The sequence below is a fragment of the Pomacea canaliculata genome, linkage group LG6 (assembly GCF_003073045.1).
Source record: "Pomacea canaliculata isolate SZHN2017 linkage group LG6, ASM307304v1, whole genome shotgun sequence".
Taxonomy (NCBI): Eukaryota; Metazoa; Mollusca; class Gastropoda; order Architaenioglossa; family Ampullariidae; genus Pomacea; species Pomacea canaliculata.
In genome coordinates, this window is record NC_037595.1 from 31,465,420 (window position 1) to 31,487,162 (window position 21,743).

The 21,743-nt window shown below is 37.7% G+C and overlaps 1 protein-coding gene across 6 annotated transcripts in view; it reads right to left on the bottom strand.

The window, feature by feature from the left end:
• Window positions 1–10,963, bottom strand: part of LOC112567133 (serine/threonine-protein phosphatase 6 regulatory subunit 3-like) — an 88,717-nt gene extending 77,754 nt beyond the window's left edge. For 3 of the 6 annotated variants that reach the window (XR_003099760.1, XM_025243684.1, XM_025243683.1), the window contains exons 1-6: window positions 10,636–10,963; window positions 7,450–7,516; window positions 5,550–5,629; window positions 4,701–4,787; window positions 1,302–1,488; window positions 888–1,025 (exon numbers count right to left, since the gene is read on the bottom strand). Coding sequence is in view for 5 of the 6 variants with exons in the window: in XM_025243684.1 (XP_025099469.1) it covers window positions 888–1,025; window positions 1,302–1,488; window positions 4,701–4,787; window positions 5,550–5,629; window positions 7,450–7,509 (552 nt within the window). In the remaining variant the exon portion in view is untranslated. The remainder of the gene's footprint in view (window positions 1–887; window positions 1,026–1,301; window positions 1,489–4,700; window positions 4,788–5,549; window positions 5,630–7,449; window positions 7,517–10,635) is intronic. The other 3 variants (XM_025243685.1, XM_025243682.1, XM_025243681.1) reach the window with 1 other exon arrangement.
• Between the last annotated feature and the right edge of the window lie 10,780 nt (window positions 10,964–21,743).

Here is a 21,743-nt window from a genome sequence, read left to right on the forward strand (position 1 = left end):
TTGCTAGAGCCAGCTGGTTACAGCTAACTTTTTATAACATCAGGCTTTTAAAAGTAGCCAAAAGAAGCTGGCTACATTTTAAAAGTAGCCCAAAGTAGCTGGCTACGTTTTGGAAAATTGTAGCTGTAGTGTAGCTGGCTACGTTTTGAAAAAAAGTAGCTGTAGCCTTGCCTGCTAACCCTGTTTATATTAGGTATCATCATAAGCTGTTCGAAAGAAGTGTGCGATCGTATAAAAATTGGTTCTTTATATAGCAAATGATTTAATGGACCACCAAGATATTGTGCTTTGTAAATTATCATTTATTATTAACATGCAATAAAAATGGTTAAGTGTGTGCAACAAAAATAATTTACTAATCAGTAGACTTGTGTCCAGTGCATGTCTACCTCTTACATGTACTCACGGGAGGATTAACGAGTGAAGGGTTGGTCTCCCACCGAGAAGTCCAGGCCAAAGAGTTTGGTATGAAGGGAAAGAACAGTAAAAGAGAAAGGGGTGGGCTAGCCCAGTCACCCCTGGCACGAGAAGCCAAGCCCACAGGGCTCAATTCTTATGGAAGGTGACAATGGCTAGGGGCCATCAATCAGTACAAATCTGAGCCCACGAATACACCTGGTTCCAAATGACAGTCACACAACCGCCATCAGTTAAAGCTTAACCGAAAGCGATAAATATGATCCTAGTATTGGTAGACTAGCATAACCGTTTGTCAACTGATATGAATCAAGGTATGAAGGAATGAAAAAAATGTAGCAAAGCTGTGTGTTAGACAAAACCAAAAGGAATTCATGTCGAAAGTGAGTCAGTCATTCTCTAATCAAAAACTACTCAATATATTTAGGAATAGAAAACTATTCTCGATGACATGTTTAGTCCATACTTACTTCTATCACAGCACGTCTTGTTTCAGGTGATTCTATGCATGTAATTAGGCGAAGCAGTAAATCCATAATGGCTGATGTGCCTATATGATGAAGTAAGCTGCCGACAAAGTCTTTTTGGCCTTTCAAATATTCAAAAATCTGGAAAGAAAATTATTTCTTAGTGGACACATAAATGCATTTAGACATTAATCTATTTAACATATTATTTTAGCCATCCCACAAACAACATCAAGACAAAAGTTGCAGTAGGGTACTAGTATTTTTTTTCTTGACAGAAATGTATGTCACAGATAAATCCTAGTAACCTAACAGCAATATCAAGCTTTTCAAAACTGGTCAAATAAAACATAAGAAACAAATTTTTAGGCATCACACAGTTAACTATAATTGTGATAATAAGAATTTGTTGCAAACCATTTCACTCTTTCTTGTGATCAGCAGACCCATAATCTTTGAGAAGAAAGATGCAAGCAAAGGATTCAGAGGAGTGTCAGCTTCCAAAAAGTAGTACAACTTATCTATTAAGTCTCTATCACTGGCCAATTTATCATTGATCTGTGACACATCTGAAGTCAACAACTCACAAGCTGTGTTTGGATACCTAAAAGAGAGGAAAAATGTACAAACTTTAAATCTACTGCTCAATCAAGTGACACAATTATAAACACGAAAAAATGAAAAAGACAGAATAAAATTATTTTAATATATAATTAAAAAACATCTATTTTTAAAAAGCCGAATGTGCTTGAAAAAAATGAAGTAACATAAGAATGCAGTAATTAATGACAAGGAGAGGAAGAAGAAGAAAGCTTGGCCACATGCTAGGATCCCATGCTATACAAGCATTCATTACAATTATTATTATCACTTTGAGAGTACTTCAAGTAGTTAATGGTTAATCATACTGGTTAATGCACTGGCATCTGAGCCTAAAAGGCACTGATTCAATACCCATGTGCAGCAAATTTTCTAAAGCTGACCCAGCTGTTAGAAATATCTACCTGACTGAGGGTTGGGGGAGGGTAAGGCAGGGATGGTTGGTTGGATGTTTTATGCCATGCCAGCAACTAAGGCTAAATTACCACAAGAGAAAGTAATCATACTTTAAAATGCTTAGGAACTAAAAACCCCAAGATGATATAACAACACAAGAAGCAAGAACACAAAAGAGTAGGTAACAGATAAAAGAGGGGTGTTGTGATTTTAAAAGCTATCAGTAAACCAGAACCTTAAACCAGAATCTAGCAAAATATAAAACCTTAAATCTAATGGTAAAGCTCTATTCTCTTTAAAAATGAAAAAAAAAAAAATAGCTGCTGATGGAATGGCTCTTAATAGGAAAAACAAAGTATCTGCCAGCAATTTTCGGCAGCAGACCATGACAATTTATTAAAACATACTCAACTGTAAAAATTCCCCGACATCAAGGACAACCAGTGAGGTCCACCTTGTAAAAGGCGCAACTGTATGGCATAGGTGTGTCCTAACCTTAATCTACTGAGAAATACCTCCTCCCATCGCACATGGCAGCACGGTCTGAAAGACAGGGAAGGGTGGTGTGTAACATGTTCTGGCCCAGAGTGTCCCAGTGGTGTTGCCACAGGGTCTGCATATAGGCCATGAGGTTAGACTTGAAGTCAGATGACACCAGTGACTGCAACTGACCAGGAGACTGGCAAGCTGCCTTGGCAGTGTGGTCCACTCAGACACTGCCTGAGATACTGGAATGGCCATGGGCCCAGATAAAACAATGTCTTTGTTGGACGGCAGAGAGCCACCATAAATTGTGTGAAGCTGGACCACTAGAAGGTGGTAAAATCAACTGGAAAGAAGAGCATGGAGAGAAGTGAGTGCGAAATGATCAAAAAGGTTTGCCCTGTAAGATGGCATAAAGGTGTACAGGGAAAATAGTGCAGTCATCTGAAAGTTGGGCTGAAGAGGCCTGTTGCAACTAGCAGGACAGAACTGCTGCTGCAGCTACGAGACCATTTGGAACTTTGGAGCTGTTTGTAAAGAATTCAGGATAGTCAGACAAAAATTCCTGAAAGTGTTGGAGAAAGATGAACTTACTGGTGTAACTTTTTTTGCAGGCTGTAAGATTGAGATGAACATCGAAGGAGGAGCTGGCAGGAAAGAAAGAGGCTTTACCTGTTGAATATCTACTTCGGCAGCTTGTAAGTGAGGTGCAACATGGAGTGATAATAGTTTTTGCTCCTTGGTGCGAATGGCGTATAGGACAGCATACTAGGTCCAAAAACAGCAAGGTAGGCAGGGTTTCCAGGATATAGGAAACTGAGTTTCAGACGGCAAAGAGAAAGTAGAGGCTCACCAGCTTCTTCATGCAAACTTTGTATAGGAGTGCTACAAAAGAGACCCAAACAGATGCAGAGGCCTTGATGGTGAATAAGATCGAAAACTTTTAGATAAGAATCGCATGCAGAGTCACAGATGACGGAGCTTGCAGCAGACCAGGGCATGATACAGACGAACAGGACTGTATGGTCCACCACTCCCAGCTGACAGCCTTGCAGCTTTACAAAAATGGATGCATGCTGACTTTGTAGCAGAGAATTTGAAGCCGTTTTCTGTCACCCACTTTTGCACACCATTTATACACAGATGAAGATGGTATTTAAGACACAGTAGGCATAACCCTCACACGCAGATAGTAAAATCATCTACATACGAGGCCGCTAAACCAGGACAGACTTAAAGACTGAATCTATTTTGATGTTGAAAAGAGTAGGTGAAAGTATGCTGCCATGACGGATGTCCATTTCCTGAAGTGAGGACAAACCCAAAGCGGACTTGGAAGAGGCAATGGGAAAGAACGTTTTGGATGAAAATTGGCACATGACACCAGTAGCCAAGGGCTTAAAGGTCCAACACAATACCTTGCTTCCAGATAGTGTTATATGCCTTCTCTAAATTGAAGAACAGCCTTAGAACATGCTCTTTGCAGACAAGCAGATAAACTAGTCAAAAGATGGAAAAAGTAAAATGGTTAGAAGGTGGATTAGTGGTAAATGGATTATTTTAGGAATAATGCTCATGGTACAGATAATGATAATGTCAATAAAGGCGGATAATGGCAGGTTTCAGATGTAACAGATATTTCTGATGGCTATCAAAGAATCTGTAATCTGTGATATGTTTCTGCATGTTTTGTGCCTGAGACTGTACTACTGCCGCCGAAAAAAATCTCTCATTTTATGAAAGGCATCAATCAAAACCAGTGATGCCCAACCTTTTTTGGCCTGCGGGCCATACACATTTCTGACATGCATGTCACGGGCCACTTCATCGCACAAATACAAAAAAAAGAAAACAAATAGAGCAGATACCATTTTTATTGGAAAAAAGTTGTACTTACCATTAATTACATAGTAATTAGTGGGATATTTGAAGTTGTTTACCCGAAACCAACTTCTGAATGTCCGGCTGCATCGTAGAGACACCAAGTCGGAGGACTAAATCGAAATGTTCGTCTATCGTAAACAAGATTGAGAGACGCCCCTACGTAGGGATAAATACTTCTTCTTCCCTTTCTTTCCGGTTTTTGGGGTCTTTTTTTATTACTAACATTATTTATTACTTTCCTGCACTGTGGGCAGAGGTTTCGCGGGCCGGATATGGCCCGCGGGCCATAGGTTGTGCATCCCTGATCAAAACGATCGTACAACATATTTTGATGTCAGTGTTGTGGAACAAAATGAATACATTTCCTGCTTTTCCTGCCTGCAAGCTTTTAAAAAAGAATATTTGTACTTTTTACATTTGTGAGTGAAAATTTGCAACTAACTCTTTACTCACTTAAAACGCAGTCGCTCTTCCATGTCAACTGCTGGCTCCCTGATGATCATTGACACCATATCCTCCATGTTTGCAGGTTGTGTCAGACTACAACAGAGAAAACTTGGTCATCACTATACGTTTTCCTCGATTTATATGAATACCACTAAAATGCACATCGTGTTTAAAAACCACGTTTAGCATTATTGCATTCTTTAAAGGTTACCCACATGTTAACTCTGCTTAACATTAAGTTAATGAAAGATTATATTTAACATTAAATGGAGAATACCTGATGTGTAAAGAAAAAATATTTTCAAAGCCATAAAAAGCGAACGAAGTCTTGGGGAAGCAGAAATAGTGTTCAACAGTGGAGAATCTGGAAGGCTAGACATCTTTACTAGACTCAAAATGCCAAGATCATCCTCTGGGATGTTCTTTCTGTTGTTATTCCACATTTCAGACGCATGATGTTAACAATGTGTACAATCGAAAAGGACAGGTAGTGTAGAATATCGGCGAGACTTCTGTTCAAATGTACGTCCTTCGTCATGTAAGGGAGATAATGTGTTCAGAAATGCCTAAACTATCTTATTTATTAAGCTTTTCTTTTAACCCACAAGCTGTATAGGCCTAAAAAAAATTAAAAAAATTACAACAATGCATCAGCCCTATGTGTATACTGCGTAAACAAGTGAGCGGGGCAAAATCAGCCAACCGTGTTGATTGCGTGAAGAAAGACTTAATGGTCCATTAAATCATTTGCTATATAAAGAACAAATTTTTATACGATCGCACACTTCTTTTGAACAGCTTGTGATGATATCTAATATAAACTACTTTTATTTTTAAACAAATATCAATACTTACAAATCAATCAACTTCCTATTTTGTGCTTTGCACTCCTGAAGGATGTCATCTTCATCCATCAGTTCTCTCAAAGTCACCTCCTTTAAGAAGAAAGACCAGAAGTAGAAAATAAAAAAACAAAAAAAACTTAGTCACCAGAGTTCCAAGAAATGCAAATCAGGGAAATAAAAAGGTACTGTACATCATAAATTTTGCTCATAACTGAAAGGTTTTTTATTTTTGGAAAAATAAATGTAGTAGCTGTATGAGCAGTAAGCATCAAGAGGTTAATGTGTCCAGGAAATGGCACCTGCAAAGCAGAACCCACCCCTTGAACTTTACCTCTTTCATGATTTATCACATGCCCACCACTGATGGGTAGGAAGCGACTTTCCCAGACAAGAGATTATTACAGTCAAACCTGCCATGTGGGGGGACACCCTTTGTTAAACCACCTTACATAACAGGTCAAAGGTCATCACAATTTCAGAAACAGGAATAGTACAGCCAGTCGCAATTTACAAATCTGTTTAATTTAAAAAAAACCTTAAAAAAATAATTAAAAAGTACTGCATCAAATAAATGATTATCTGAAAGCAGTTTAAAGAATCTCACTCTTGCAAAGCTGGAATAAGACCAGGATAAGTACTTGCTGCACTTCAAGCTTTTTCCACTAATTTTGTGTGTTTCCTAGCATTAATTTTTCGCTCTTGATGTGAGTTCTGTATCTTCCTGCTCTGTACCAAAATCCAATTTTCCAGCAAATAGTTATGGGACTGGATAATTGTTCCTGAACTTCCAATATATGCTTTAAATTAAATAAAGTTTAAAATGAAAAATTGAGTCACATTTTTTATTTAATCAATCTGTCCAAAATGAATTACTAGATGTCTAGTTTTGACCTGGTACTAAGATAAGTTTTTTTATATAATTTAACTGTCTAAAAAGGGAAAACTACGTGGTCTTTCTTTGGCATCTTTGACTTCTGTAATAAGCATCAGAGAAGGTGCCATTGTAGCGAGACAGTTTTTCCACCCAAGAAACTTTTTCCAAGTGAGGTATGCGTCTTGTTGTAAGGACAGAACCGAACTCTCAGCGAGAGCCAATGGTCTGAGGATACTACAAAATGAAATTTAACAGTTGAGAAACACATGAAACTTTTAGGTTCAAATTATTACAGCTTACAAAGAGATGTGGATAGCAGACTATTTTCTTTTGATATCACTGCGCGAGTGGGTGTTTGGTCGTCTGCTAAAGAGTAACTACAAGTAACTACAAGTCAAATTTAAATAAAAATAACATGAAAAAGCTAACACATACAACTAAAAATTTATTTTTGGTTATGATAAAAAAATACCAAGAGAATGTTTGCTAAATCATTCAGCAACACTAGAAAACCCAGCTTCTGCATTCCTCGCTTGGAAAAAGTTTCTTGGGTGGAAAAACTGTCTCGCTACACCATGATACAGCCTTAGTCGCTGGCACAGCATAAAACATGATCAGATTACATCACTACAAGCCTTCTTAAATGATATGTTCAGACTCCAGGATTATTCCATTGACCACACCTCATTCCTTTTGGATCTACATAAACATGCATTGCTAGGGTGGACTGAGATAAGAGCAATTAATTTCTGCTTAGTTTATGCCTTAACATACTGACATATTATAGCAATAGACAAGGACTTACTGGTATTTTAGTTACACATATCCATATTTATTTATATAATTTTTTTCCTTTGCTGCAAAAATTGCTGTAAATTTTCTGTTTCTTCTGATATAGCTGTGAATAAGTAACTCTAACCATATGTAGATTTATATAAGACTGCATATTCAGACTTTGAAATGTACATTTGTGTACTGCTTCCATATATCTGAACTATTAAAAAAAATTCCATAAATACAGAAAAAGTTAGAATACCTCCTTCTCAAGCAGCGTGTCCACATGGGAGGATGTTAACAAGTTAAACTTCCAGAACATCTTTTATCTGAAAAGAGAAATATTCAGCTGCATAAATTAAAACCTCATAGATGGTCAGCAAGTAACGAAAAAGTAAGAAAAAGGAAATATCCCATGAAAGAAGTTATTTTCAGCCACATTACCAAATAACACAAGTGGCAAGTGTTTCTAGTTTTTAGCAAATTTTATAATTAAGCCACAATGGAATCTCTTAATTAAAACCTTTTCTATAGCAACACCCTCTTATACGCTGCAGCAACATTTTCACAGATGTATTTTGCACTATAATAGAAATCTCTATAAGGACTACATTCCCAATCAAATTTAAAACGAACAGTTTGTGCTAAGGTTTGCAAACAATTGCTTAGCTGAAGGACTGACTGGCAAGCTATTTTCTTGATGTTTAAAAGAACATTCACGGTTTAAAGAAAGCTTTCTAGTGTTCAAAGTTTCTAAAACTAAAGAACTGATCCTCGATAGAAGGAAAAGAGAACTTGTCATCTATCTATAGTTATTGGCAATAAGACAGTAGAACATGTGCAAAGTTTTACTACCTTAGCACAGTGCTGAACAACAAAATATTCTTCCAGGAAAACACTAGAATCATTTTCAGGAAAGCACATTAGCGCCTTTTCCTGCTAAGGCAATTGAGGAATTTCGGTGTCAGTGGTACTTGGATCACAGTGTATCACAGCCTGATCAAAAGCATTTTAACAATTAATCTGTAAGTGTTCTATCCATCAAAGATATGGTTTGTTTGGTGATGGTAGACAAAATGGATAGTAACATCATAGGCTTTCCACAAAGTCTATTAAGTAATCTATAAACCAGTACTGTAAGCATCATCACCGACTCCTCTTGCCCACTACGTCACCATTTCTAAATGCTACCCTGTAGACGTAGATGGAGAAGTGCTTTTACAAAGTTCTTCAGGCCATCTGTGATAGCACTTTTGAAAAGAACAAATGTACCTAGTGTATGCCTCTGATAATCACTGCTGGGGGTGGAGGAGGCTAAGTGTAAATAAGGGGTGTAACTGTATTTTCTTTTGTTTATTATTTATTAGAGCTCCTAAAAAGGACAATTTTGATCTTTTCATATGAAAAAATATAATCTTGCATGGAACAGTATGAACTATAAAGGCCATTAGTAGTGAACGTACCACTTTGAACATGCTCTAGCCAAGGGAGGTAACCACGTGTCAGACTAACTGTTGAATAAATAAATCAACTGAGTGAATGGTCTTTATAATATATTGTCTTGAATCCCAGTCGATTTGAACACCAAGTACAGAAGTCATTAGTTGGTATAACGGCACATTTGTTGTTAAGTGTATATAAACATAACATTTTTCTCTGCAAATCAGTCACATGATATGACAAAATTATTGTGTCCCTTCTATCCTCCTTTCCTTGTTCTACACTTTAAGTGATATATGGATCAAAATCTCCTACAAAAGGGTAGACTAAAAAAATGACAGGTCTGCAGCCTGAGAGCAATCAAGCAAAAACACCTGAGCTCAATGAGTCCAATGGACTGGCGTCTGCCACCAAGGGACAGGCATGAACATCAGAGCAGAACCAGACAATCCAATCTACCACAACAGAAATAGTCCTGCTCCACCTCCCCCCCTTCGTGAATAAAAAAAAAAAAACCCCACATTTTAAATAAACACATAAAGCATTATAAGTGCGAAAATTCTGATTTACACTAACCTGAATCCATTTTCTCACCCACCCCCATTGAAAGCCCTTGGCTGATACACATACATCTTGCTCTTTGTGCAGGTGAGAATATGTGTGTCTAACCAAAACAAAATTCACTTATTTTGTGGCCAAATTTTAGCAAAGATGATCATTTAGTCGAAATGATTATAGGCATGGTTGAATTGACTTGTGCCACAATCAAATCAACTTTTGGTAAAAATTGGACTGGTTCCCCAAAAGCTCCAAATGCAAACTCAAACACAGACGAAAACGATGTAAAGAGGTATAACAACAGAGAGAACTAGAAGGTAAACAAACAAACAAAAAAAAAGTTTAACATAAACATACAAACGGAATAAAGGACAAAAACCTGTTTAAAGAGAAACGTGTTTATATGCCATTGTGAGATAGATTTTCTTCATGTGTATTGACAAGCAGCCATTTTTGTTTTGTAAAATGATGGCTGAACTTTTTCACGAGGTTTTGCCTGCATATATATATATGTTTCAAAAATGTATAGCCCTGTTGGGAATATCTGACATTAATAATTACTAGTGTCATTGGCGATTGATTCTTTTTTTAGCCTCTGACAATTCAGCTTTCAGTTACTTAGATAATGTGGTCATGGGTGAGATGATCTGACTCAGAGGTGGAGCAAAATGAAAGATGACTGCATGCAAATGGGGAAAATTATGAAGTAGAGCATCAGATGAAGCTGACTGTTAATGTGGAGGGGAGTCTCGCTTGGTGCACTCAGCTTCAAGCATGTAATCTGTTTGAGGCAGGAATTTAGTTGCTTACTATTACTTCATAGTAACTACATCCACTTTTTTATAAAAAAAAGTATAAATATTGGTCAAAAATGTGACTTTCAAGTGCATACTCTTCTATATATAACGTAATTTCTTCTAGTCTAAAATACGAATAGTAAATACATGCAGATACAAATGAGACTTATTATGTGGGAATGGGTTACACCTTTTTTTTTCTAAGGAGGGGGGGGGAGTTTCTGCTTTCATTCACCTGTTTAACAGTGACTAATCCTTTAATAATCATTTTTCCTTTAATCCGAGAATAAAAGTTTCCCGAAAATTAAGCATACTACTGTCACATGTAACTAATGGTTTCAGATACCCGTATGCATGTGTACTAATTTTACAAAATATACACCAATAGAACAGCATATCACGGGAGGACGTAATCACAAGTATCAGAGTTGAACTGGTCATGTCTATTTGACTGTGGGCTCAGTATGCTAAGTAACATATATTTTTCAAAAAATCATCTGCGATTACAAGAAAATAAAAATGATTTGCTGTGTGCTCTGTGGTCACATCTGATCAATGATGGCCTGATACCTATCCATGTTTACTTAAATCAAGTTTTCGTACAGTTTATTAAAAGACGTGTTAAAAGTTACCGAATATTTCAATATACTCACATCTTAGCACTTTCTTTGTCCTCAAGAACTTCCTTTCTTTGTCCAACAGAATTATTTCCATTCACATTGCATGATGACTAAAGTCTTCCTCCCACATTTTAGCGCTTACGGCGCTGAATAAATGTCACTGTCTGCTACACAGATGCATGCGTACTTGGATTGTTTGCACTGAATAAAACGATAATCCTCATTTCAAACTAAGCATACAGCACAATTCATGTTAGGTTACTCGCAATATTATGAGTTCTCACACGCGGGAAGCACTTTCGTGCTGTGCAATGGCTCCCACTGATTCTTCTCGCTACCGCCCATAATGCTTCGAGATCTCGCGATGATTGGTCCTCGCCACCGAAATATCGTTCAACTAGATTTCTTCCAACATTTTAATCACAAGAGGAATTTAGATATAGTTATGCATGACAGAAGAATAAAGAGTATTTCCGACGTGCAGATAGTCGGGTTATACATAAGATCGTATGGTAAATAAAATTCGTTAACGTTCTCAGCGTTTATAGTGTTGCAAAACTATTACTGCTGTCGTGATATCGTACTGATACCCGAACTATAAACACTGTCCAGGCTCCACAAAGCCCTATTCTCAATCATTCCGTTTCTCTCTGTTGTTCCAGTGAACAGGATGGAAGTTCCCAAGGAGAGTTTCACTAAACTTTTAACTCTTACTCGATCGTCGGTTCCTCGCGTTGTGTTCCCCCTCCTACCCCAACCAATCTGCTTCACACCCGATCGTAACAAACTTAGGCATCCACAAAAGGCCCCGCTTCTCCGCAAAAAAAAAGCTTACAAAGATGTGTCGGATCGGATGATTTCACTGGCTCGTTATGTATATACAGTCAGATACTATAGAAACTGAACTACAGAATAAAAGTTAACGTCCTTGTTTCTGCGCGTTCCACAACGTACGTATTGCCCTTAATTCGTGATGTTACTGTTGCCAAGAATACACAAGATTTATTTGCCAATACAAGTTTATTTATTCCATTCGGGAAAAAAACAGCACGAGCTGAGTCTCACACACACAATGAGGTATGTTTATTATTTTCTTATAGAGCTGTTTCGTGTGACGTCATTACAACATGCGTGGAGGACAGCCATAGCCGCTGATTACTCAGTCCCTGTTAAAGAGCATTTCGTTGCCATTATCACAGTCATGATGTTCACCTTTGTTGTGTTTATATTCTTGCAGAGGCGGTACTTGGGGGTGGCGCCTGAGTAGGACCCCTTGATAGGATATATATATATCAGGGCTTCTGCTAAGGCTAAATTCTTTGGGGTCCCAGGGACCCCTTCTAAAGATTTCTAAGGGGTCCCAGGCTAACTCTAAGGGGTCCCTTTACAATGTGAAAAAAATCAACAAATCAACATCCTTTGTTCAACTGCCTTTCAGGCACACAAAGCACTGTAATGTCTAGTCAGAAACGGCGAGATTTCTGTGCCATGAAGTCTGTGCAAGCATCTGTAATGAGCTTATGCTCACTGTACTTGGTGTGCTCACTTTCTTTCCATTTCTGAGACGATGATTTTAATCACGCTGTCAACGACATCTTGGAAATTTGTTAATGGAACTCTTCCCGGTAAGGGAAAAAAAAAACAAACTCAGTGCAAGGGAAGTTACTCTCACCATGTAGCAGACGACAACAATAGATTGGGCTACGATGTCAGACACTACACTTACCCAATTTTGTATCTTCGCCCAAATTGGAAGGAGTCCCCTGGGACCCCATTGACGAAAATTGAAGGGGTCCTCTGAACTCTTAATGCGTACTGTACGCAATTTTTTGCGTAAGCAGAAACCCTGTAATCCTGTATATACCACAGATGTATGAAGATGATAGCTGACTGTATGCCGGTGTCGTGAGCTCAGGAATTGCCCGAGCCCAGGAATTGCATTCTCACAGTGCGCAGGCGCAGGGGTAAACAGATGCGCATGCGCAGACAAGGCAATTTGTGGGCTTGATATTCCGTGAGATGAGAACGTGTCCGAGCTGAGTGTTCCGTCTGTTATTTGTTTTTCTAGGATTGTTTTCGTGGCGTTATATAGTATTATACCGTGCTAATTAATATAGTGCACGCAGACTGATTTTTAATTCATATGAACGAAACGTGTAATGTGCTTTTGACGTTTAGCGATGATGAACGACCGATCGTTTATAGAAGTCCGTCACTGTTAATATTATAAGTTAATAAGTACTAAAGCTACTGAGGGCAGGGTTCTTTCCCTTGTTTATGCTTAGAAAAGATAAGTACCGTTTTAATTACGATGTTTCTTCTGTTTTCTTAGTGACAAATAATGTAAAAAATATGGTAAAACATTTTTTTAAAAATGTGTGTCATATTTTTATAAAAAGTCTTACAAAACTTGCAGTTATCTACATTAAAAGCTATTTAATTTGTATGCTATTCTGCTCAACCCGAATATCACGGAAAGCCAGACTATACTGTTGTCAACGTTAGTTACAATAGGTTGAAAGGTTTGCTGCCAACAATTGGCTGCTTACGCTAAGTGTTAGCCGCTCGAAGACTTGTTTCAGGCTTAGATCCGATACGTCCTCCCCTAGAGGACTTCGGAAATAAACTGAACGTCGACCGTTTCGTTGGGGCAGGTGCATGTCCCCACCTTTCTCACGGGTCGACCTGCGACCCACTCCCCAGAAGGGGAAATAACAATTCAATGTCAAATAATAAAACTTGGTAATAATAAACATGATGTCACTCTTGATTTACTCAATGATGTTACTCTTGATCTTGATACTCATTTGGTCATTGCAGTGTCGTCTGCTCGATCGCTCTCTTTTATCTCTGAACTGCTAGCACACTAGTACGGTTTCACTGTATGCATCCTGAAATCACTGAATCAAGCAAAGTGATTCAGTCGTTTTGACTACTTAGGTTTCATTCTTTATTTCCGCACTACACAGTAAGCACAGTTACAAGATGTAATAAAATACTTAAGTTTATGAACATGTACTGTATAGTTTAATATGCACACAAAACCTTTCCAGATGATGACAAATGTCACATGATTTGGGTTTTTAAAAAGAATGGTTGTAAAATAAGCAAAAAGTAGACATGGAGAGAAAAGCATGAAGCAGGATTTAAACTGGACATCATTACCAACTAATTCAAAGTAGTATGTTTGCAATAATTAAAAAGTTGACACATTTTATATTTGAAGGCATTATAATCAAACCACTTTGAATGCAAAATAAAAGTCTTACAATAATAATAAAATTTAATTTTGCTACTATTACCTTGTTTTTCTTCTTATGTTGATGTCAGTATTAAGATTTATGCATCAGTCAGTCCATAAGTATTGCTTTAGCATATCACGAATAAATATTTAGTGTTTTCATGCACAGTGTGATCACCACGATTTTCTTTTTCAGTGCAGATCTCCAGAGATGGGAAGCTAATTTCCAAAAATTGGGTGCACAAGATTTGCAATATAGTACAGTGGAGCAGAAAGAGGGATATCACAATATGGTAAACAGTGTTAAAAAATGCGAATGATGTCAACTGCCTGCATTTTTTTCTACCAGGAAATGACAATTGAGCTGATTCACAATGAGAAATAAATATGCTGTTAGTTTAAATTGTAAATTTATGTTTTTTTATCATGTACGACAGTTACTGTTATTTCTCTGATTGCTTCCAACCCACACAACATGGATTGCCAGCCAAACAACTGCACATAGAATAAACCCGGGCCCCCTCGCTCATTGTGATACATCATCACATTAAGTCAAATGAGAATTAAGAAACATCAAGGGTTTGCCAAACGTTTCTGTAAAATACACACAGGTTTCATTGTTTTCATTTAACTTCTACTGTTCATGCTGTTATATAAGTGACTTAGTACCCAGATTATGACCAGTAGTTGTGGGTAAAGCACTGTACCAGTGTACATTCATTATTACTCAATAAATCTTAGTTGTCCTTAATGTATAAGGTGAATGTCCATGAAAAATTTGTTGTTGGCACATGCACTTAAAATGGACACTTACAACACCTACACTTGCAAATGAATATTTGCCTTACGTTTACATATGTATATATAAGCACACACACATATGTACACCATCCCCTTTCATGTACACATGCAGGACCCTCGCAAAAAATAATGTTAATACCACATAATATTAACCCTTATGCTTCATATTGAGATGGGTGTAGCTGCAAACATAAGGGAACATATGGCTATTCAGATTGTTCATACCAGTGCATAGCTCCTCACAGTGTTACATTGTCCCAGTGTGCAGTGGACTATTGTTTATTAATAATCTATTTAACTGTAAAAAATTTGATGACCAGTGTAAAAATGATTTACCACTTTACTATATTCACAATCCAAATGCTTATAAATTCCAGCCATTATTAACTTTAAAGAAATCAAAAGACCCTCAGCATATTAGCCGAAAGTTGTGAAGGATATTACTAAGGATGGTGAACCAGATAAATGAATAAAATGTATATGTGAGATATTGTACATTGCAATGGATGGAGTGTGTACCCCTTGGAGGGTGAATAAATAGTAAAGAATACAGAATGTATGTGACAGGAAGAGAGAGAGCAAAGGTGTGTTTATCCTGTTTGAGTATGCTTTTATTACATATGCAGGTATGAGGCTGGAGGAAGGAAAGAATGAGTGCTATAAAAAAATTAGTTGGGATTTTTTTTATATATAATAAGCTGTCTGCATGTAGGTTTGGTTAAAAGCTCTGTGCTTTGAACTAAAGATTTGCATTGTCATTTTCAAGATCCTAGGTTTGTGAATGACTTGGGGAAACATGCATTTGCAAGGTACTCTTGTACTAAGGCTTTTATTGCATGTGCACATTACTTTCAAACATGACTGTTCCACTGCAAAGTGATTTTATTATAATTAGAAGTCAATGGTTTCTTACCTTTTTTATGTCGGGAAAGAGTCTTCTTTGTTGTTAATTATCATTACATTGGACCATGGTGTGCAATTTTTAAATTCATGAATATACACCTTTCAATATTATAACCAATTTGAAATGTTTTTGTCGTTTACGGTCAGTTTGTGGAGCCTTTTACTAAGTTAGGTTTTATTTTTCAACTGATAGATTAGCATTAGTATATGTGGAAATAGTAATCACGGTCTTGTAATGCAGTGCGTTGAGGCGTGATGTCTCATTTGCATTGGAGGCATTTTATTACATACAATACCAACACATGCAACATAAGTTATTAATGTATTGCATACTAATGGGGAATGAACATTCAACACTCATTGTGTAAATTATTGCACTCTGTGCTACACTTGTACGTGATGTTACAAAAAACATCATTTCACTTCCATTTCTTTATTGAATAAACTCACACATCACACGTGCTTAAATATGCAAATAAATCCATGTACACAGCGCAGTCCTATTGCAAACAGAAGATCCCATCTGAAACAATGAACCACTATTGTTAACAAAAACCATACCCACATCACATAAGGAAATTGTCTGACATAAATGTAGGAGAAGTACATACACCACTTACACTATTGTCTTAATGAAAACAAAAAAGAAAATTTATTTACATCCACATGTGTGTGTGTGTGTGTGGTCATAATATTATAGTGTATGGCAACCCACACTGGAAATTCAGCACTGCATAAGCAACATGCTATAACCTACAAACAATTAGAAGTGCTTATGCAGCAAATCATTCAACTGGGAAACACAAAGAAAAGAAAGGAAAAAGACAACACTTCACACTGTGTCTTTCTTCGCTTATCTAACCCGACCATTATGCGATCAATTCAGTTGTTTTTATGTTTGTGTCATTTGCGCTGTTCATTCTTCTCTCCTTTATAAATTCCTAGTTTTGTTTTGTTTGTGGATAATACAGTCAGTCCTAACCCCGACAGAATGTTCAGATAGAAGTCGTTTCGCATCAACGCTCAGACCCTACGCAAGTACTGGAGTGAGGGAGACGATTTATTGCCATGCTAGTCGGCAGTGCCTGTTTGATGTCCACCCCGCCTTTTGTCCGGGTAGGAAATTGAAGACGACTGCCGATGGCAGTCCGTCATTCTCCAAATCGTGTAATACCCTACCTTCCCTCTCGCTTTCGGGAGAGAAATAACCAAACCCATTTACCCCTACCAGGCAGGGGCGGTTCTTGAGAGTCAGCCTCGGCGGTACTGTACGACCTCTTCCGGCACTTTCCTTTACTTGTAATCGTAAATTAATTTTCCCCAGATATTAATGTTTTATGTTACAGATTAGAATCCAAATATCTACCACCTTCTGATTTCAAGGTAAAGAAAATACATAAGAATCTGCAAACAGTATGGTTACTAAAGCTGAAAAACTAGGATCTACCACTCCCACACTTGACATTAATAGTTGTTTACTTGTTTCTGTGGTTTTAGTTAAATGAGGAAAAGTGAGTGTTAAAGGAACAGTACTTGTGTTAGTCTACCTTAAAAACCGCATAATTCTTCAGCAGACCACCCCACCTTTAAAGAAGGAACTGTTTACGTGTCGAGCACGATGTGCAAACCTGGACAGATTAGAACATACTGCTAGAGGTATCACATCGGCGTTTTTGTTGTATAGTGTTCTTTTTGTCTGCTTTTTGTACTTAAGCTTCACTGACCGTGCAATGAATGTTTCTCTATGTAAAGTGATTTAACTTCTACATTGTAAACGGAAGAACCGAAGAAGTAAATTCCTAAACATAGTCTTTCAATACGAGTGTGTCGTTAATAACTCCTTAACAATAAGTGTTTAGCATGGCTGACGGCATCGAGCAAAAAAGCAACAATCAGAATATATCAATATTTATAATAAACATTAACAATAAAACGAAACCAACGCACAGCAACCTATACGAAAGTACTCCATTCCTATATTATTACCTATTAGCAAGCAACCGGGCACGCGCGCGCGCACACACACACTACAATTCAACTACATCTACCACAATGCTAGTTACAAGTAACAAAATTATATCTGTAACTCCCCTGTCGCTTCAGACTCTCTTAAAGTCAGAAATTTTTTAGAATTCATAGGACACCGGACTTCTTTTTACGAAGCAATAAACTCGATAGACGTTCACAGCCAATCAGCACTAGACGCGTGTGATAATACCTTGCTCAGTTTTAGAATAGACAAAGCAAACTGTTTATAAAAGACTAGTTAGACTAGTAAGTGTTAATACTCTTTAATATTAAGGAGATTAGAAGGTTTTGTAAAAAATGAAAAGAAAAATAAAATGTTTAGACCAACAACTCATTTTAGCTTGACTTATTCGATAATAGTTCCTAGAAAAAAAGTTATTACATACTAATATTGTCTATTTTTTTAACTCTTGTTGGACGTGAAAAACTTTTTTATGTGACGGTGTATTATCTACACAAACTTCATTATTGAATCAGTCACATTTTGAGACGCTAGTACATCGCGCTCTCATTGACTTACTGATGTTCCTAAGCCTTAGTCACAATGCTATTTGCAATAAACTCGAATTACTATACCGTATGGCAGGAAGTTTTGCGCGGGCCGGATATGGCCCGCGGGCCGTAGGTTGATGCATAAAAAACCCTGATTCCTATAGGATGGATTCAAGGGATAGTGGTGAGACATTCGAGCTGTCAATCACAAAGACTTTTAATGAAAATAAAAAATTTCACACATAAGCAAGATTTTCATTCACCACGTGACTAGAATCCCACAAAAACCAGGCGCAGCAAACAACAAGGTGTTCTAGCTTAATTGCATAATTTTTTTGATTTGCTTTGCTTTACATTTTTTAACTACAGCATAGCTGGTTGTACAAAAAGCCCCAAAAAATGTGCCTATTGATAAGGGGGGGCCCCGGGGGGCGTTACAAATTCAATCTGGATGACTTTACACCCATACTGCCACATGAAACTGGCTGGCCAAGAATGTCTCAGAATCTGTGGCTAAATCCACAAGAATATATTTATGGAGGTGAAGTTTCACCTGTTTTTGATTTTTTATATTAAGTTTTAGAGAGCGTATCATGAATTATTTTTTATATCAAGTTTTTCCCTCATATTAACACACGGTGCAACCCCCTTTATATAAAATCCTTGTCATAAAAAAAATGTTTTGCCTAAGGTAAAGTTCGTCCGCTATCCAGTAAATGTTCTCGATCTAGACAGTTTTTAATACTAAGATTTAAAAAAAATCTGCTGAATTTCTCGTGAGATATATCAGAACCTTAACTTGATGCTAACCTTAACATGACTCAGTTTATTTCAGAACACTAATGCCAGCATATCCAAAGCTGCAGGTTTGTCATCTTATGGGTTTTTTTTATGTCTTGTACAGGATCTGTTTTAAAGGAAGGCAATGCAGAAGAATTGGAGAAAGCTGGGAAGACTGACAAGGTAGAAAAATGGTTTCTGGTAAATGGTTAAGGTATTGCCTCTCTAACTCGAGATTTTGTGGCAATGTTAATTTTGTCATAAAGCATGAAAGTGGATCTCTTGATTGTTGCATGTCTGTCAAGACCAGCTCTTAGAACCTGTCGTAAAAGCTGTCCAAGGCCAACTATCGATCTTGGTGAACCATTAGCAGTTTAATAGTCTTGGAAACCAAAATCCCGTTAAGTTAAATCAACAAAAGACCTGCAGTAAATTTGTAAGTTTATTTTTTATTTCAAAAGTCCTCACCTTTGCTTACCACGTACACCTTAGAACGCATAAACTTGTATAAACACGAAAGACCATAAAGCTTGAGCTTTTGTACCTGTCAACATAAGAGTTCACATTGTCTACTCGTTATGTTAAATCTCAGAAAGGTGAATTTGTGCTGTGGCCCGTTCTAGTGGAAAATTTTGCCTGCAAACAGTCCAACAGAATATACATCTGTTCAATCTCACTGCACTGCATCGCATCCAAATTTGGGGTGGTGCTCAGAGCACAAAATCTGACAAAGCACACAATATATATTAGGGAGATTTTTTCTCTCTCTAGAAGAGGCATACATGTAACTGTGCTCTAGTGGTCATGTGACAGTCTTTTGATCCCTTCACCTTTAGTGGATGTGTTCTGCACAATTCTAGCTAATAAACTTTATTTGAAGCTTGACTACTTCTTTGTGTTCATTTACTTAACAAGAACCAGTGAAGTCAGTGCGTTTGTTCTTGCTTTGTTTTTGTTTTATTAAGTCTTGTTTTACTTTACTCTCTTGATGGATGCAGATGGCCTTTATGCAACAGCACCTCGTCCAGCGGACTCGGTTTTGGGTAGCCTCCTTCAGTTGGGCCTATTTAGTTCCAACGTCCTTTGCCTCGCTTTCTATTGTTCTTTTCCAAGTCTTCTTCGGTCTCCCAACTCTGCTCTTTGAGGGTTCCAGTCAAGTGCCTGCCTGGCCATGGTGTCAGCTGGTGTGCGCAGGGTGTGTCCTATCCAGACCCATTTGCACTTTTTGATGTCTTGGCTAGTGGCATTCATGGTTGGCCCTTCTTTTCCACAGGCAGCTGTTGGAGATCTTTTCAGGCCATCTATATTTCCCAGAATAGGTGGCGTAGGAACATCGAGTTGGTAAATTCTGCAACTTGTTGTTGATGGTATTTTTGTCACTTTAAGGTTTCAAGAACTCATACAGAGGACGGCCTTCACAATTGTGTTTGAAGAATATGCGGGTCTTACTGCTGAACGGATAATGCTCGGCCGACTTACCCAGATGGGGCGTAGGTTGGTGAAAAGCATGCCTGCTTGTTGATGCAGCTTTTGATGTCATCATGAAGGAACCGCTCCACCGTCCTTAGCGACAATGCTTCTTGAAATACGTGAAGCGGTCTGTTTCCAGAATGTTCTCTCCGTGACGTTGGGTTGGGAGTTCCTGCTTGTTGTTGATTCTCATCACTTCGGTCTTCTTTCTGTTGACCAGTCTTTCCTCCACTTTATCTGCTAGCAAATATTACTCAGTTTGGTGCTCATAGTTGTTGCCAATGAGATAAGACATGTGATGTCAAATCTGCAAAGTCAAATATGTCCTCTAGATGTTTGGTGAATGTCCACTGGATACTGGTGTTGTTGTCTTGGGTTTTCTGGCACATAATTCAGTCTATAACCATCAGGAAGATTGTTGGTGTTCATTACCAAAGGTTTAGTAAGTTTGCCGTTTTGAATAACTAAGTCTTCGTACAACCCCTGAATAATGTTTATGAGCTCAGGTGGAATGGCATAGTAGGTCATCAGCCTCCAGATGACATCCCTGTCTACCCTGTCGAATGCCTTCTCAGTCCACAAAAGTTATATAGAGTGAGGACTGCCAGTCAATAGACTACTTAATGGTAACTCCACACACCAGAACTAAGCTTCAAGAATTTTCGTGTAGTAGGCAAGATATATTGAACACAATGACAGAAAGTGATTAATGAGTGAAATATCGGTGAGAAACCTTGACACTGCCCTACTAGAATATCAGTCAGACTGTTTGTCAGTCTGTCTACTGTGATAGACATGTTACAGCTGTCTGTCAGTCTATCTGTCACACCCTTCCTTTTGCAATATCATGTTAATCTCAGCTCTTGTTCTTGTGGTGTACTTGTTCTTAAGCGCTGAGAGCATGCTACGTAAGGAATGTGAGTGTGCGCTTTACAAATTAATAATAATAATCATAAATGCTAAATGTGTAAAGCGCATACTAACACACCTAAGGAGCAAGCTGTTAGCGCTTAAGAACAAGAACGAAACGGAAAGCATGCGAGGCACAGGAAAACAAATAACATATGAGCTATACAAGAATCAACAACCGTACGAAACAAAGAATAAAATCAAATACAGAAAACACAGAGAGGAAGCTAATAATAATATTATTGTTATTCCAGAAATAGACGCTTATCGTTCTTTAAATGACTCTTCTGTCACCTGGTTTTAGATCTAGCAGATCAGCTTAACTTTTCACATCACTGAAGATTGTAATTATGTGGGTTTTGTTCATAGATTTGAATAAATCAGTTTAAGGTCCAATCTATCTATAGAATTTATACAAATGTTTAGTAAGTAGATCGTCCGCAGACACATTTATTCTATTTTTATTATCTTGGTGTACGAATAGAACCATTAATATCCGGGTATCCCAACAGACGAC